The 17871-nt window shown below is 40.0% G+C and overlaps 1 protein-coding gene across 1 annotated transcript in view; it reads left to right on the top strand.

The window, feature by feature from the left end:
• LOC124619760 (chitin deacetylase 1) overlaps nt 1–17871 on the top strand; it is a 207268-nt gene that overhangs the window by 168785 nt on the left and 20612 nt on the right. The window contains exons 5-7 of the mRNA XM_047146343.1: nt 13276–13481; nt 13585–13741; nt 13929–14067. Of these exons, the coding sequence (XP_047002299.1) occupies nt 13276–13481; nt 13585–13741; nt 13929–14067 (502 nt within the window). The remainder of the gene's footprint in view (nt 1–13275; nt 13482–13584; nt 13742–13928; nt 14068–17871) is intronic.

Here is a 17871-nt window from a genome sequence, read left to right as displayed (position 1 = left end):
AATTGTGTATTCAACAACAGGGTGGACACTTGACTTGTATTTCACTGAGTTTCATTTCGGTATATTCACTGCAGCATATGGCATGCATGGCTAACAATCATATGGCACTGTGGAGAGACTTTTTGAAAACCCCGTATAATTTTTAGAATTCTACCATACAGTAATTCTTCTGACTGTGGTATTTTCTACAATGTGCTGGAAGCTTGTGCCATCTTGAGGCAGCTCTCCCGTGTATTCTATGTTTTTGTACAGTAGTGTTTAACATGTTGGAGATAGGAGTAAGTCACAAAACTGGAACTGCTTGTAATTTACAAATATATGCCTTAACTCTCTCCTCAAACAATTTATAGGAATATCTGGATTCAAGAAAAGGAGAAAATTGCAGGCAGCATGAAAAGCAACAACACTGATTGTAAATGCATTTGTATTTGTACACCATGTAATAATCATTTGTCTTTGAAGTTTATCAGTTTCCTCATGTAAATAGTAAGCAAACTGTAATGGGCAAACTGTAGCTCCTTAGTACCAAGCAGCAGCTTCTTTTTCCAAAGTAGCAGCTTTCCTGCAAATTTTTTGCCATGACTTGAAATGAGGGGTTCCTGTAGAAAGACATACCCTCATCCCTCCAAGAAGCACTCTGCTGTTTGCTCAACTCAAGCAATACCCTGATTCTTGCCTGTGTCATACCTGCATGTCATTCTCTTGTGGATAGCCCAAGGCAGGACCTATTCCAAGTTCCCACCCATTATCTCTTGCTGCAGTTGAGTCACAGGTATCTTCTGTCCAAGCCAGCATAGGACCACAAGTGAAAGCAGCTGCTTCACATACCAAATGTGCTGCAATTACTGAGCATCATTCTTTGTGGGTATGGCAACTAAGTAACTGTCTACCTAAATGAATGGCCCCTGGCAAAACTGTGGCCAATTATAGAGGTAACAACCCAATCACTGAACATGCTGGACATCACATCACCAAATACATCAGAGGTTACATCAATACATGTGCTGAATAGATTTCCCTTCCTTGCCCTCCCTCCTTAGCACTGTATCTCAGCACTTTCCCTCCATAATATCTGTCATTCTTAGAATTTCTCCTGGCCTAAGCCTCTACCAGTTCCTATCCACAGCTGACCTTTTCCCACTACCTTGACCTTATAATTCCCTCAGCCATCATTTTGACAGTGCTACTAAGATGCATCTGTCTCACTCTATATTGCCTCTTAATATCTTTCCACCACCTCCTTGCCACGTAAATCTTAACAACTCCCAGCTGCCCATAAACAGTATTGTGTATTACCACTGTGTGTGTGTGTGTGTGTGTGTGTGTGTGTGTGTGTGCGTGTGTGTGTGTGTGTGTCATAAACAGTATTGTGTATTACTGTGTGTGTGTGTGTGTGTGTGTGTATACACTGTACACTTTGATTGCAAAAGAATAAAAATACTGTAGCTCACTTCAGAACTAATTTTCTATGCTGTTCTGCTACAAAACACAATTACAGCTTTGGTGGCCTTTGTTTTGGTTAGTATGGTTCTTGTGCTTTAGTTTCATCTCCATCCCCCTCCCCTCCCTTTTTTTGTGACTCTATGAAAATATGTAGGAAACAATTGTGTTGAGTGTATCAAACAAGAGCAGGAAGTACAAAGCCTCACTATATCCACTATACCATGTAATCGTGGATCCAAATTAAGTAAAAGACACTAAAAGAAGATCAATACATCTACCTTAATTAAGTTCAGTGTTCTGTTAGCATCTGAGTGAAGGTGAGAAACAGTGGTTGGATATTTTTGTGTTCCTCTCCACAGTGTTCTCTGCAGCATCTATAGAGCCAGCAGGCTGCACTCTCAAATCAGTATGCAGCTTTGTGATGGTGAGGAAGCTTGCCTGCAACCATTGATTTTTAAATATGAGTGTCATTCCAAAATTAGTGTCTTCTAATTTTTTGTGTTAACTTGGAGTGTCTGAGCTGGATTGTGTCAGTGTGATACTAAATTTTGAATCTTCGCACAAATGTCTTTTAAGTTTTGATGTCCTGTGACAGACAGCTATAGTAGGATGTGTTTCTAAATGGCATCTGACTTCAAGGTGCGTATGAGACAGAGGTGTATCATTGAATTAATTGGTACTGAATAAATTGCACCAATTGAAATCCATTGGAACTTGCTAAAGATATATGGAGGCTGTGCAGTAGATCTTATTACTGTGCGGCAGTGGATAGTGAATATCAGTAGCTGTGAAAAATATGTACACAATAAGCTATCCCTCAGTTGACTGTGCTGTTTCCATCCTCATAATGAACAGTGTCTTGATCAACTCACCTTTGATGATTAGAAACTATGATTAAGGAATTATATATGAATGCAGGCATTCTAAGCAAATTTTATTCTTGAAATCTTCTCAGATTATTAACAAACTCATGGCATCACACCATTTCGATGAGTTTCATGCTCACCATCTTCAGGTGAACTGTTGAGTTCATATCCAGTTTGCTCCTTTATAGCCCCTGGACCACATACTCCTCTGCTGGGGACTTAACAGATCAGTCAGTCATGTGCAACTGGAAGTCAGTCATGACCGGGGGTGAGGCTCTTTGGTTGGTGGAGAGGAAATCCAGGCATTGAGTCCTGGTGCTAGCTGTCTATCCTCCATCCTCCCCCACCTCCCCCCCCCCACCTCCTCCCCCTCCCCCCACTAACTTCATCGGATTTACATCAGAGCATTTCTGATGTGTTTTTGTTAAAGCCACATCCTACAGAATGGTGAGTTGGAAACCATTATACTGGTGGACAAGATCATCATGTACTCTTATTTCCACTGCCTCTCTGATGAGTGAATTCCAAACTCCATTCATGTGGCACTGCTACTGTATCTGTTTCTTTTCTTTCTCCCTCCCTCTCTCTTATAATAAAGAAAAGAAAAAGAAAAAGAGGAAGAAAGAATGCGTCCTTTGTTGATGCTGTGCTCAGCAACTGCTTACTTGATGCTTAGAATGAGGTGAACATTCCTTCAAGACCATGCTGCAAGATGCATTGCTGTGTCTGGCTGATGTACTTCATGTCACACTCACAAATGATACTGTAAACACCACGTGCCCATAGCCCTGGTTGGTTCTTGATTGATCCAGTCATATTCTTCATTTTTACCAATGCGCTTCTTCACTATCTTGACAATCTTGGCTGTGGGTGATCCTGCATATGGAAGGCATGTCAGATGTGTGATTTATTTTTCTGTATTTTTTTTCTTCTCCTTCTTCAGATTGAAAGCATTTCTCATTTGTCTCTCAAAGAAGCTTTTCATGTGAAATATTCTGCACAGATGACAAATTTTCCTTATCACATATGGCTTGCATTCTGTGTACCAGGGTGATGAGCACAGATTTGCATTTCACTGGATGGCAGCAGCTAATGGTGTTTACATCAATGACTGCATGTGTCTTCTTTCTGTTGATGGAATGTCCCATCACATTTTTCTTCATCAGACTGTCTAGCAATGGTAGGCACATGTTTTCTTGCACCACCATGGTGAAACTGATGTTGTTGTCTATGCTGTTAGGGTGGCAGAGGAATTCTTGTAAGTTGTTTCTGCCATGTAGCCAAATCATGAATATGTCATCCACACACCTGTAGAATGCCTTCAGCTTCAGACACACTGTTTTCTTAGAGTGTTTCACATATATGTTAGTGATACCTGGTGCTAGAGGGGATCCAACAGTGACACCATCTATCTGTTCATAGAACTTTTCACCACACTGGAAGTAGGTGGCAGTGAGTGTGTGTTGAAATAGTATCACCACGATGCTGTTGAAGTGGCTCTGTAGTAATACTGTTGAATCTACTCGTGGTACTTCAGTGAAGAGAGATATTACATAAAAGTTGACTAGATTAAATTTTTGTCCAGATATACAGCTTGAAATACTTTCACACACTCTATCAAGTTCTTGATGTAGTGTGGACAATGACTAGTGAGAGCTTTTAGCAGCTATGCCACATGTTGGCTTTCCATACATTGGCATATGTTTGAATGCTTAGTGTTCACTATTGGGCATAGTGGATCTGCCTACTTGTGTATTTGTGGGAGGCCATAAACCCACGGTGGTTCCAGATCAATAGAGTACAATATTTTGATCATATTCTTGTCCAACCCTGAGTTACTGAGGAGTGAGATGATTTACCTTATTACTGCTGGTTTATTTATTTACATGTAAAGTTCTGTAGGACCAAATTGAGGAGCAAATCTCCAAGGTCATGGAATGTGTCAGTACATGAAATTACAACATAAAAATAATAACAGATAAAAATAAAATACTTATGAACCCAAAAAAAGTCAAGCCATGAATTTAAGTAAATGCAGTCAACGATATAACATAAGGATCAGCTTAATTTTTCAAGGAACTCCTCAACAGAATAAAAGGAGTGACCCATGAGGAAACTCCTCAGTTTCGATTTGAAAGCATGTGTATTATTGCTAAGATTTTTGAATTCTTGTGATAGCTTATTGAAAATGGATGCAGCAGTATACTGCACACCTTTTTGCACAAGAGTTAAGGAAGTAAATCCAAATGCAGTTTGGATTTCTGCTGAGTATTGACTGAGTGAAAGCTACTTATTCTTAGGAATAAGCTGATATTGTGAACAAGAAATGACAGTAAATAATGTATAAGTTTTAAAAAACTCTTTATTGCCATTGGACTAACTCTCCTACATAGTTTGTAATTATATGTGACATTTATTTGAGTACAAAAGCCTTTTAGTGTTAAAATTTGTGCATCATGTTTTGAAAGGCCATTCACACTTTTACCAACAGAATTCCCATCTAGTAAGGAAGAAGGAATAAAAATATTGTCTATGGCTGTGCTACTGTTCCCCTGTACCCTAGTTGGGAAAAAACACACTCTGCATCAGATCATATAAATTTAGGAGATATACCAACATCCTTTTTCTTGCACAATTGTATACAAAATTAATATTGAAGTCACCACATATAACTGATATCTGGTACTTTCTACAAAGCAAATTAAGAACCCTCTGGAGCTTGAGCAGAAATGCTCTGAAGTCAGAGTTAGGGAACCTATAAACAACAACAATTAGAAATTTAGTTTCACTAAATTCAACTGCCCCTGCACAATATTCAAATATCTGTTCAGTGCAGTGCCGTGATATGTCTATGGACTCAAATAGAATACTGTTTTTTACATACATGACCACTCCTCCACTCTGCAACGAACTCCTTGAGAAACAGCCAGCTAATCTGTATTATGGTAAAGAGAGCCTCTGAATTGTCAAATTATTTAATTGGTGCTTCGATGTACCAATAACTTCAGAGTCGACATCTATAAGCAGTTCACTATATCTCTAATACCTCTTATATTTTGATGAAATATGCTAATTTCTTCTCTACTTGGAAACGTGGTGTCCTATGAAGGTAATTCCTTAGTTAGAGAGACTTCCTTTAAGCAGGTATAACTATCAGTTGACTTCAATTTAAAAAAGGTGCAGCTCTAACATGAACTACTATAGGAATTTTTCCATGAGTGACCCCATCACCCACCACCACACTGTCACCTATAAGCTGTGCTAGCTTCCCCTTCCTATACCCATTGAGGTGCAGGCCATGCCTAGTGAAACCCAATCTATCAATAGACTCAACTGGCACCATTGCAATGTGACCCATGCCCTCTAGCATCAATGCCTTCTCCAGCCCCATGTTATCACGCCTAACAGACGCATTACGATGAGGCCAATCATGACACTGAAACATTTGCGCAAAATGCACATTAGTGCCACCTGTTTGAGTAGTTTACCAGGTCACCACCTACATCATATTCCCTGTCCCTATCAAGACTATTCCCTGCTCCAACCATTATAACTACCTGATCCTCCTTCATAAAATTCCTATATAACTCCCCTATGCTGTCAGTCACCTGAGCCAACCCTTCACTAGGCTTCACAATGCTGGTGACTTGATACTCACTGCCCACACTTTGTGCAGCTGCTGGCCCACACCTCTACCATGTGAACTACCTAGCAGCAGAACCTTCTTCTTTCTGTTAGAATTCGCAACAGACTTAGGCCTCCTAGCAGCTGATGACTGCCGCATGTTTCCTACATTTACAGCTACAAGAGGCTCCTCTCCACACAACTCTGACATTTGGTCAAATCTATTGCATATACACAAAGTACAACTATCTGAATACCTCCTCCTAGCTGCCTTCTTGCCAACTGCCAGTTCTCATTCCCCTCAACCTATTTAGTTTCTCCTTTGTGTATTGTAACTGCACCTGAAGGGCACAGATCTTATGCTCCTGCTCCTCTATCAACTTATTTCTACTACAGATTCTGCATTCCCATGAGAGGATCTCACTAGAATCCTCACTAGTTTCCCCACTGCATTCCCCGCATTGAAAATACTTTGAACAAATCCCACACTGTAATGCACTACTCACAAACCTACAACTGAGCCCACACTCCTCACTCATGGTAAAATTTTACAGTTACTGAAAAAATGTCTACGTTACCTACGTTCAATTACACCAGTAGAACTATTTATAGAACTAACAATAGTGGTCTCTAAATTATCTCTCTACTAAGAAAGCTACAACTTTTACTAAAATACTAAACCACAACTAATACCATTATCATGTTGATAGGCTGTAGCAAGTAAGCAGTCCATGGCATCACCTCCTTATTCCAACAATGCTGTAAGGAAAACAGTCTGCTGCGCAAACTCATCTTCTTGATTCATAGCTTTTGTAACATATTCAAGCTGCACAGAATCTTCTCCCCACAGAGCTGTTCTGTAAGGGAATGCTCCTCAATGACTTTCTTAATAAATCCTTTTGGGTTATGAGGCAAGTCTTGGCATTGCCTTGTAGCAACGTTTTGATGAATTTTCTGCTTGTCATTTTTATGTCTTGGTCTCTACGGGTGGCAAGGACAGCACATAATAAGTCGGTCCTCAGGTTACAATGAAAGAACTTTTATTGGTAACACACAGAAGAACAGTTCATGATTTTGATGTGTAACAGAAAATAAGAGCAACTTCTAGCATAATTAGAGTTCTCACTATAGTCCAGATCAGTGTCCTAGGTCAATATTTGGTCAGTGTCCTGGTTGGTGTCCACCTTGGTCATGTGCAGGCAGTTCGGTTTGTGGGTCGAACTGACACACTGGATTGACATCTGGTCGGAGATTGGGATGGTACCAAAGACTGCTGCTGAAGGTCACTGCTTATGGATGAGCTGCAAAGAGCAGCCGGCATTAAGCCTGAAGTGAAAGTGGCTACTGCTGGCTGGAGGACGTGCAGCATCTTAAATTATCTGCAGAAGGATTTCTATGAGAGTCGCATGAGATGCAGATGCTTGTCACATGGTGCACTGACAAAATGTAGCGCCACATTTGCAGCACCATGGTCAGTGGTGCGTGCTGCTAGCAGGCAATACTAGTGACTCTCATGAAGCCCACTGGAAGCTGGTGTGTATGCAAAGGGCCGTGTATGTTACTGTTTTCCTCAGGCATGTACACAGTGGGATGGGTGTTGCTGTCATATGGTGTGTACACAGAGCAGCATGTATGAACAGAATTGGGATTGCTGTTCGTGTCTGGCTTCAGCAGAGGATGTCGAAGGTATGGCCACCCACCAGCTGTGTATATTATCTGTGGTGGTATGTTGCCAGGGAATGGCCAGATATGCCATCTTCAGCTGGTGTTGGGTTCATATCCAGTTTGATCCTTTATAGCTGCTGGACTTTTTTCCAAGGGCCCAACAGGTGAAGTAATGGCATGCCTTCAGTACAGAAGTTGTGACAAATAAGATGTCAGCAACGAAATCTGCAAAGAATGCCCACATTTCCATACAGCACAGCTCTTTGGGGAGCAGATGCTGTGCAGCTTCAAGATACTGCAAATGCTACAAATAAAGAAGGCAAGTCTGCTCAGCAGATTGACATTCTTAAAGCAGTTCACAGATAAGGAGGCGATGCTGTGGTTCACTTACTTGCAACATCCCATGAACATGATGATAAAACTCATTCTACAGTGTGCTAGTTTGACCCTGATGTGGAAACATACCCGTGTCAGCAGGCTAGAACTGGACAAAATTCCATAAACTCTGGTCACTTGTCAGCTGCACTTGCATACAGTCTCTCACCCTGCACGAGGGCTTGGGTGGATGGAAACATTTTTACAGCCAGTGAACTCAGCAAAACAATGCAACATGTTCCACCAACTTTCGCAGGCTCGTATGCAGAATGTCACTAGTTCTAAGAGTATCACCTAAATGTGAGATCATATTGAGCAAGCAAACTATGGTCTCCCATCTGACACCAACAAAGGGAGACATGCAGGGTCCTTAACAAAGTCACAATGCCAAAGAACAACATGTTGGTGGCAGAATGCAGGGCTGTAAATGCCCTCCATGAGGACAATGACATAATCATTTTCACAACTTTCAAAGGCAGTCCAGTGCAATGATACTGTTATGACCATATGACTATTGGCAGAACAATGATATACCACTACAGGATCTGGCATAAGAGTAAGTAAAGAAAGGTTTTACATCAGCAGTGACAAGGGCGTTCAACTCACTGCTCAGCATCTCAGGACTGGACAAGGATATGGCCAGACTGTTGTATGCTAGATGTCCATAACAACTTTGGCTTTATGGCATCCAAAAAATATACAAAGAGGAAGTTCTTCTCCGTTCAAGTGTTAACACTAAAAATTTGCCAACAGGTAGCACAGCCAAACACCTGGCACACTTGAAAGAGTTAATGAAAATGCTTCATGGGATACACTCATGAGCCAAACCATTATCACCAATACCTACTGTGATGTTGGAGACCACCTGGTGACATTGTGGGCACATGACACAATAACAAAAGTGTGTAAGCAAAGCGGACACAGATGGGAGGTTACCCTAGCAGAGATATGGGCTGCAGATGAGTAAATCCTTTGAGATGAGCAACTTTGACAAAGGGCAGATTATTATCGTGCAGAGACTGTGAATCAGTATCTCAAAAATAGTGAAGCTGGTCAAATGTTCACACGCTACTATCATGAGCATCTACAGAAAGAGGTAGATGGACAGTGACACTACCACTAGGCACTAAAAGGTTGGATGTCCATGACTCTTCTCTGAATTTGGGGCTCAAAGGCTTGTCTGCACTGTAAAGTAGGATAGACGGTGACCTGTGTCATCTCTGATGCTAGAGCACAATGCTGGTGCACACACAAATATTTCAGAGCACACCATTTATCATGCATTGTTGAACATGGAGCTCCACAGCACACCACCCCCACATGTTCACATGTTGACCCAATGACATTGTCATTTATACACTACTGGCCATTAAAATAGCTACACTAAGAAGAAATGCAGATGATAAACGGATATTCATTGGACAAATATATTATACTAGAACTGACATGTGATTACATTTTCACACAGTTTGGATGCATAGATTTTGAGAAATCAGTACCCAGAACAACCACCTCTGGCTGTGATAATGGCCTTGATACATCTGGGCATTGAGTCAAACAGAGCTTGGATGGCATGTACAGGTACAGCTGCCTATGCAGCTTCAACACAATACCACAGTTCATTAAGAGTAGTGACTGGCATATTGTGACAAGCCAGTTCCTCGGCCACCATTGACCAGACGTTTTCAATTGGTGAGAGATCTGGAGAATGTGCTGGCCAGGGCAGCAGTCGAACATTTTCTGTATCCAGAAAGGCCCGTACAGGACCTGCAACATGCGGTCGTGCTTTATCCTGCTGAAATGTAGAGTTTTGCAGAGATAGAATGAAGGGTAGTGCCACGGGTTGTAACACATCTGAAATGTAATGTCCACTGTTCAAAGTGCCGTCAATGCGAACAAGAGGTGACCGAGACATGTAACCAATGGCACCCCATACCATCACGCCGGGTGATACGCCAGTATGAGGATGACGAATACACGCTTCCAATTTACGTTCACCACGATGTTGCCAAACATGGATGCGACCATCATGATGCTGTAAACAGAACCTGGATTCATCCAAAAAAATGACGTTTTGCCATTCGTGCACCCAGGTTCCTAGTTGAGTGCACCATTGCAGGCGATCCTGTCTGTGATGCAGCGTCAAGGGTAACTGCAGCCACGGTCTCCGAGCTGATAGTCCATGCTGCTGCAAACATTGTCAAACTGTTAGTGCAGATGGTTGTTGTCTTGCAAATGTCCCCATCTGTTGACTCAGGGATCGAGACGTGGCTGCACGATCCGTTACAGCCATGCGGATAAGATGCCTGTCATCTCAACTGCTAGTGATACGAGGCCATTGGGATCCAGCACGGTGTTCCGTATTACCCTCCTGAACCCACTGATCCCATATTCTGCTAACAGTCATTGGATCTCGACCAACGTGAGCAGCACTGTTGCGATACGATAAACCGCAATCACGATAGGCTACAATCCGACCTTTATCAAAGTCGGAAACGTGATGGTACGCATTTCTCCTCCTTATACGAGGCATCACAACAACGTTTCACCAGGCAGTGTCGGTCAACTGCTTTTTGTGTATGAGAAATTGGTTGGAAACTTTCCTCATGTCAGCATGTTGTAGGTTTTGCCACCAGCACCAACCTTGTGCGAATCCTCTGAAAAGCTAATCATTTGCATATCACAGCATCTTCTTCCTGTTGGTTAAATTTCACATCTTTAGCACATCATCTTCATGGTGTAGCAATTTTAATGGCCAGTAGTGTAATTGCTGTGTGCATGGGACCATTGGGATTGAACCACTGATCAATGGAAATGTGTCAGCTCTTTGGGTGAATCACATTTTTACTACACCAATTCAATGGTCAGCTCCACAATTGCTGTCATCGAGGTGAATTGTGGCTCAAAATATGCAACATGACAAGGACATAGGATGATGGGAACATTATTATGCTATAGGAGACATTCTCCTATGCTGGCATGGGACCTGTGGTCGTAATCGAAGATGCACTGACAGCTGCAAGCCACCTGCATCCCTTCATACTTGATGTCTTCCCGATGGCACTGTCATCTTTCAGCAGTATAATTGTCCATGTCTCAGAGCCAGAACTGTGCAACAGTGGTTTGAGGAGCATTATAGTGAATTCACATTGATGCCCCGGTGACCAAATTCACCTGATGTAAATCCTTTGGGACCCACCTGGGTCACTATAGGGCACTGTCACTGTGTGCACTAATCAGTGGCCCATTATTCACATAAATTATAAGACCTGTGCATAGACATCTAATGCCACAATCTCCACAAACCTACCAACAAACAGTCAGTTCCCTGATAGACAGAATCAGTGAGGTATTTTGTTCCAAAGGGAGACAAACAAGCTACTAAACAAGTGGTCATAATGTTTTGGCTCATCATTGTAAGGATCCACTCATAGTTAGCTTCATCACCATGCCTGTCTTCACAGAGGTACCACTAGAAGATTCCTTTGTATTACTAGAAAGTAACTTTGACAGCTCCACTGTGAAACTGTTTCGACATGTACTCATCACCACCTACTTCTAGTATGGGGAAAAGTTCTGTGAACAGATAGCTGGGATCACCATGGGATCCCCCTCTAGCATCAGGCATTGATAATCTATGTGTGAAACATTTCAAGGAAACAGCACATCTGAAACCAAAGGCATTCTACACATATGTGGAAGACACATTCATGGTTAGGCCCCAAGGAGGAGGAAATCTACCAGAATTCCTCTGTTGCCTTAACAGCATACAAAACAATACCATATTCACCGTGGGTGTGAAAGGAAATAGATGCCTACCATTCCTAGACATTCTGATAAAGAAGAACCATGATGGAATGCTGAATGATTCTAAAGGTAGAAGACACACATAGAAATTTGACATAAATGCCAACAGCTGCCACCATCCAACAAAATGCTGATCTCTTCTCACTACCAAGTACACATAGTGTGAGCCATAAGTGACAAGGATAGTCTGCCAAACACATTACAGGATCTGTGTGAAACCTTTCACAAGAAAAGCTACTTGGAGACACAAATAAGAAGTGCTTTCCAGACAAGCAAGAAGAAGAAAGAAAACAATCCAGAAGAAGAAAACAAATCCTTGATATTCTTTTCATACACATTGGCTTTGTTGACCATAATAAGTTGCCAGTGAGCTACACAGCTCTTCAAAAGGTAGGGTAACCAGATCCATTAATGGAGACAACTTTTGCAGCAGATGGAACAATTCTGGCTTAGCGTACTATAAGAAAAAACCTTGCTGGAGCTCACTTTGTACTACTTTAAGTGCTGTGAATTGTTGCCTCTATTATTCCATATAGAGTGTAAATGGACAAAGTGGTGGTGATAGGGATGAGACCCTTAGCTACCGTATTCCAGTGTAAGATAGCTGCTGACATATGTCCATCTGGTGGTGGTACCACTCTTCTTGAGCTGCCATCTGAGGTGCTAGTTGTTGTTGTAACAGGGTTATTTGAAGTTTTTGTTGCTCTAACAGCTTAGCCAAAGCTGGGTCCCTCTTGAAATCCTTTTTCAATTGTCAGTTTTAGTCTGAAGGTTATTTCCATAAACAGAGTCCAGGTCACAATGACGTCAACGATAGTGTGCGAAACATGAAGCAGATGGAGCATGGAGAGAATTAAACATAAAGTGCCTGTTGCTGATTCTGGTTGACACTGTATACAGCCTTGGATGGACAGAACAGCACAGTGCTGTTGTCAGGGCCTGGAGATCACATGAAGATCAAGCAGCACCCTTTTGACTATGTTTTGAAAAAAGTGGGAACTAACACTAAGTTGGAGGTGTCTTTCACACTGTCATTGGCAACTTCCATAATCAGCGCCATATTTACATTTGCTGGCTATACACCTGCCTTGTCAGTGCCTTTGCTGCTGTTTTGGTCTCTGTGGAACTAGGTCCATATTTTCATCATCTTTTTCTGTCTGGCACAAAAGATTCCACTTACAGTATATAGTAATAGTAATATTTAATGTAACCATAACAACACTATTCTTATAATGTAGAGCAAATAATTGTGAAATCATATTTTATGTCTCATCTTGAGATATACTGTTTGTTTGGAGAGTGTAAAATATTTATCCATCCAGGTGCACCCGTACTGTTGGTGAAAGAAGACAAAAAAGTAATACTAACTATGATATTTTTGTCAGATAGGCTAGTTCTTTTTAACTTGTCATCTTCATCCTTTGACTGAATCAAAATCATTTACAACTAGTTATGAAACTAATTTAGTTCATAAAAGTTTGCTTTTACCTTGCAGATTCCCCAAATAATTTTCCTGACATTTGATGGAGCAATAAATCTAAATAACTTTGACCATTACATGAAAGTATTCGATCCAGAGCGGAAAAATCCAAATGGCTGCCCAATTCGTGGCACATTTTTTGTTGCTCATGAGTACAGCAATTACAACATGATACAGAAGCTTGCACATGAAGGTCATGAAATTGCAACTGAAACCATATCGTGAGTATAAACCTATGTAGGCAAAGATTCTATCATTTTGCAGTACTCATTGAAGCTCTAAAATATTTTTATAGTAATGTTGCATTATGTTTGTTATTTCTAGACTTCAGCAAGGTCTCCAGGATAAAGGATATGAGGAATGGGTTGGTGAAATGATAGGAATGAAAAAAATACTCCACCATTTTGCAAACATTTCAAAGAATGACATAGTGGGAATGAGAGCTCCATATTTGAAACCAGGCAGGAACACACAGTATGAGGTGAGAGCAGGTTTCAATATTTGTCATAATACAGCCCCAGTTAAAAAAAAAAAAAAAAAACTTCATATTAGAAGAGTCATTAAAAAGTGAACTCATGCTTGTAATCAGATATGTCAAAACTCACAACTAGAACCTATAATAATTAGTACTTTCATGCCTGCAGAATTTGAAGGGTGATTAATTACAGGTACTTCAAGACTTTGGCTATATTTATGATAGCTCTGTTGGAATACCACCTCTCAAGGTGCCTATATGGCCATATACACTTGATTATAAGATACCACATGAATGCCGTTCTGGAACCTGTCCATCGCGTTCCTTTCCAGGTAAGTCTTTTTTAAAGTGTGTACAAGTATCTCTATCACAGTAAAACAGAAGAGGAGACAAATCAACAGACCATTATCAGTGTTCTTAAAACTTAAAGAGAAATACAAAGCACTCCTTTATAGAAAGTATGCATGTAACACCTGAACAACCAGAATATTATTTACTACAATACATATTTGACAGTTGCAATTCCTATTGTTTCCATTAAGTAATGAAATAGGTTCCTGTCATGAAATTTTGTAAAGACAGTTGTAACACCAGTGAGTGTCTGTCTACTGTTTCACTGATGATTTTGGTGTGAAATGAAAGGCTGTTTATTGATGTATCATGATATTTTTGTAATGGTGCATCTAAAATGTGCTTTTATCTGGCTGCTGCTGGAAAATTACTCTTTATCTCTAGCATCTTCATTCTAATCAGAAGTGTTTTTGAAAAACAGAAATGATGCCAACCTTCAAGCTTGAAACATGGGTTGTTCAACTAAAGAACAGTAAAGAAATTAAGATTCTAAATAAGTTCAAATATCTTAGTGAATCCATAACCTGGAATTTAAATGAGAAAGCTTCAATAGAGAGCAGAACAACTAAACTGAAACAAACACATGGAACACCAAATTCAGAGATGGAATTTTTCCAGGAAAACTAAAGATAAGCAGGGTGGCACCAGAGTACAAGAAAATAGCTAAGGGTGACCCCCAGCAATTCCATACAAGTTTTACTGGTATCATGTCTCTCAAAAATCCTAGAAATGCTTATGTGTAATACATAAATTGATTATCTGGACAAACATAACATTTTTGTATCATCACAGCATAGTTTCAGAAAGGGAAAATCTAGAGACCCAGTGACTATCAGTCTGGCAGCTTACATTGTACAGTCCTCAGACAAATAAAAAGTTGTGTCTTCAATGTTTCTGGATCTCTTCAAAGCATTCAACACTAATGACCATGAATCACTGATAAGAATGTAGGAAAACTATAGCATTTGAAGGCAAGCAGGAGGGAGGATACAATCATACTTATGCAACAGGAAACAGTATGTATCAAAATGGAACACATACCAGTCAGAAACCAAAGCCATGTAATATGGAGTGCCACAGGGATTGCTCATGAGGCTATTGCTATTTAGGCTGTTCATTAAGAGAAAGAGAAGAAAGTATTGTATGCAGGATGACATGACAATACTGAAAAGTGAATACATTCCTGCATATATCACAGTTCAATGGTTCTTGGAAAATAAATTGGTTAGATATCTAAAAAAGATGATGTATGCTGTATTCAGAAACAAAGAGAAGGCTGTATATATGAGTTTAGAGATGGATGAAACGAGGCTGTAAGAAGCAGAATGCACTGGGTTCTTAGGTATTACTGTGTCTAATGAAACAAAATGGAAACATCATATCAGTTCTACCTGTAGCCCCATCATATTCATAATGAAGCAGATATTCCAGTATGTAGACAAAGCTCCTGAGTACACCATATACTCTCATACCTGCAGTGTGGAGTGACAGTGTGGGAAAACTCAAACATTCAATAAACAAAAAGATTATTCACATTTTAGAAAGAATACTTTTGAAACATACAGAAACTGCTTCAAAAATCTAGGTGTCTTAACTTTTACAACTTTGTACATATATAAAACAACAATATACAGCATAAAACATAGTGCACTGTGGATTACAAATGCTAGTGTACATACCAAAACACATGGAGGAAAAATGATATACAAAGCATATCCCACTAACTGACAATGCTTGACAAAGGCCCTCAGTATTCAGGCATCAAATTATCAAGAATTCTGTGTAAAAACCTCCTGACAATGTACATGGCACCAAATTTTGAGAGAAATTCAAAGACTATTTAGTTGAAAAGGCATTTTGTAGTGTTGAAGAGTAGTTATCACATTACATTTCTATGTATTGTATCAATGATGTTATGTTATACACAAAATTGTTAGGAAATAGGTGATAATGAATGTTTTCTGTTTCTGATGTGTCCTATATTACATGTACATTTACTGTACACAATGTAATTCCACAGGCTCAAATAAAATTCAGCTCATTTCAAACACTACCACTTTATAGTTAAATGTGAACCAACATTATTCAAGTTGAGCAGCAAATCAAAAAATGATAAACTAAGAAGCCAGACAGAAGAATCATCAAAAAAATCAACATAAAACACCAAATAAATGAATATTGTAGATTGTTGCATAATTATGCGGTGGTGTATCATGAAAGTGAGTCAGTAACAGATACAAACTGAAAAGCGAGGATTGCCTTTTTCTGTCATGCATCAAGATTATCAGAAACCAGGCTAGTGAAACAACTATTTAACTGATTCTAAAAGATCTAAGTTGATTTAGAGGTGTTAAATACAGACAGGAAAATAAAATTTTTATTTGATCATGAATGTAGTAGTGAGTATGTTTTTATATCATGTAATTACATTATATCCCTAGTATACTATAAGTTACTGTAAAACTAAGTATACCATTTTCATATTGTTCATTTTTTTTTAAAATTTTGTAAAACTGTCTGGGTGAGCATTGAGCAAATCTTCTGGTAGTTTTTTTCACTTCTTTACTCCTCTACCAACATAAGAACGTTTACCTACTGCATTGTTGTTACATAAGTTTGCATTTATTTTGTACTGATGGCCTTTCCTTCTCTTACCTATTCCATCAGTGAGCAGTCTTTGTCCTATATATTCTCATGTAGCCTCACCCACATAGTCTTCCCAGTCCAGCTTTTGTCCTTTGCTTGCAAGATTTACCATATCAATTTCTTAATCATTTCCATGACATTAGTTCTTCTTCTGTAGTGCCCCATCAATATAGCTGGCTGTCCTCCATTTCATTCCTTCCATCTGCTTCAGCAGTCTTCACTGGGGCTATCATATCCTAGTAGTGTACTCAAACAGAGTCTCACAAAGGATATGTAGGCTTTCTACTTTATACCCTTGCTTCTGGCTTTCGAAATCCCCATTAATATGTGCAGAGATTTACGTGTCGCATTTAGTGTCTCACCTATGCGAAGTCCCCACTGTAGTTTTCCAGCACACAGTATCACATCAAGGTATCCTCCAACAAACTGAAAATAGAGAAGAAAAGATGATTCTGAGGAACAGAGAGGCAAGGCTTAAACAAAAACATTTAAATGGAAACAATACACCGCTGATAAAGAAGGACAGCCATGCTGAAAAAAAGTAGTCTGATGCATTCTTACTTTCATCACATTGTTTTGCTCAAAAAATGCTTGTGGCACCAGTACTTTCATTTTATTCATGATCACCACTGTCATTGTCATCGTGACATTCATTTGTAGGCAGTCTCCATCCTCATGAATCCTGTTGTTGTTGTTGTGGTCTTCAGTCCTGAGACTGGTTTGATGCAGCTCTCCATGCTACTCTATCCTGTGCAAGCTTCTTCATCTCCCAGTACCTACTGCAGCCTACATCCTTCTGAATCTGCTTAGTATATTCATCTCTTGGTCTCCCTCTACGATTTTTACTCTCCACACTGCCCTCCAATACTAAACTGGTGATCCCTCGATGACTCAGAACATGTCCTACCAACCGATCCCTTCTTCTAGTCAAGTTGTGCTACAATCTCCTCTTCTCCCCAATTCTATTCAATACCTCCTCATTAGTTATGTGATCTACCAATCTAATCTTCAGCATTCTTCTGTAGCACCACATTTTGAAAGCTTCTATTCTTTTCTTGTCCAAACTATTTCACGTCCATGTTTCACTTCCATACATGGCTACACTCCATACAAATACTTTAAGAAACGACTTCCTGACA

This window comes from Schistocerca americana, chromosome 6 (genome assembly GCF_021461395.2).
Source record: "Schistocerca americana isolate TAMUIC-IGC-003095 chromosome 6, iqSchAmer2.1, whole genome shotgun sequence".
NCBI lineage: Eukaryota > Metazoa > Arthropoda > Insecta > Orthoptera > Acrididae > Schistocerca > Schistocerca americana.
This window is presented reverse-complemented; position numbering and strand designations above follow the sequence as displayed.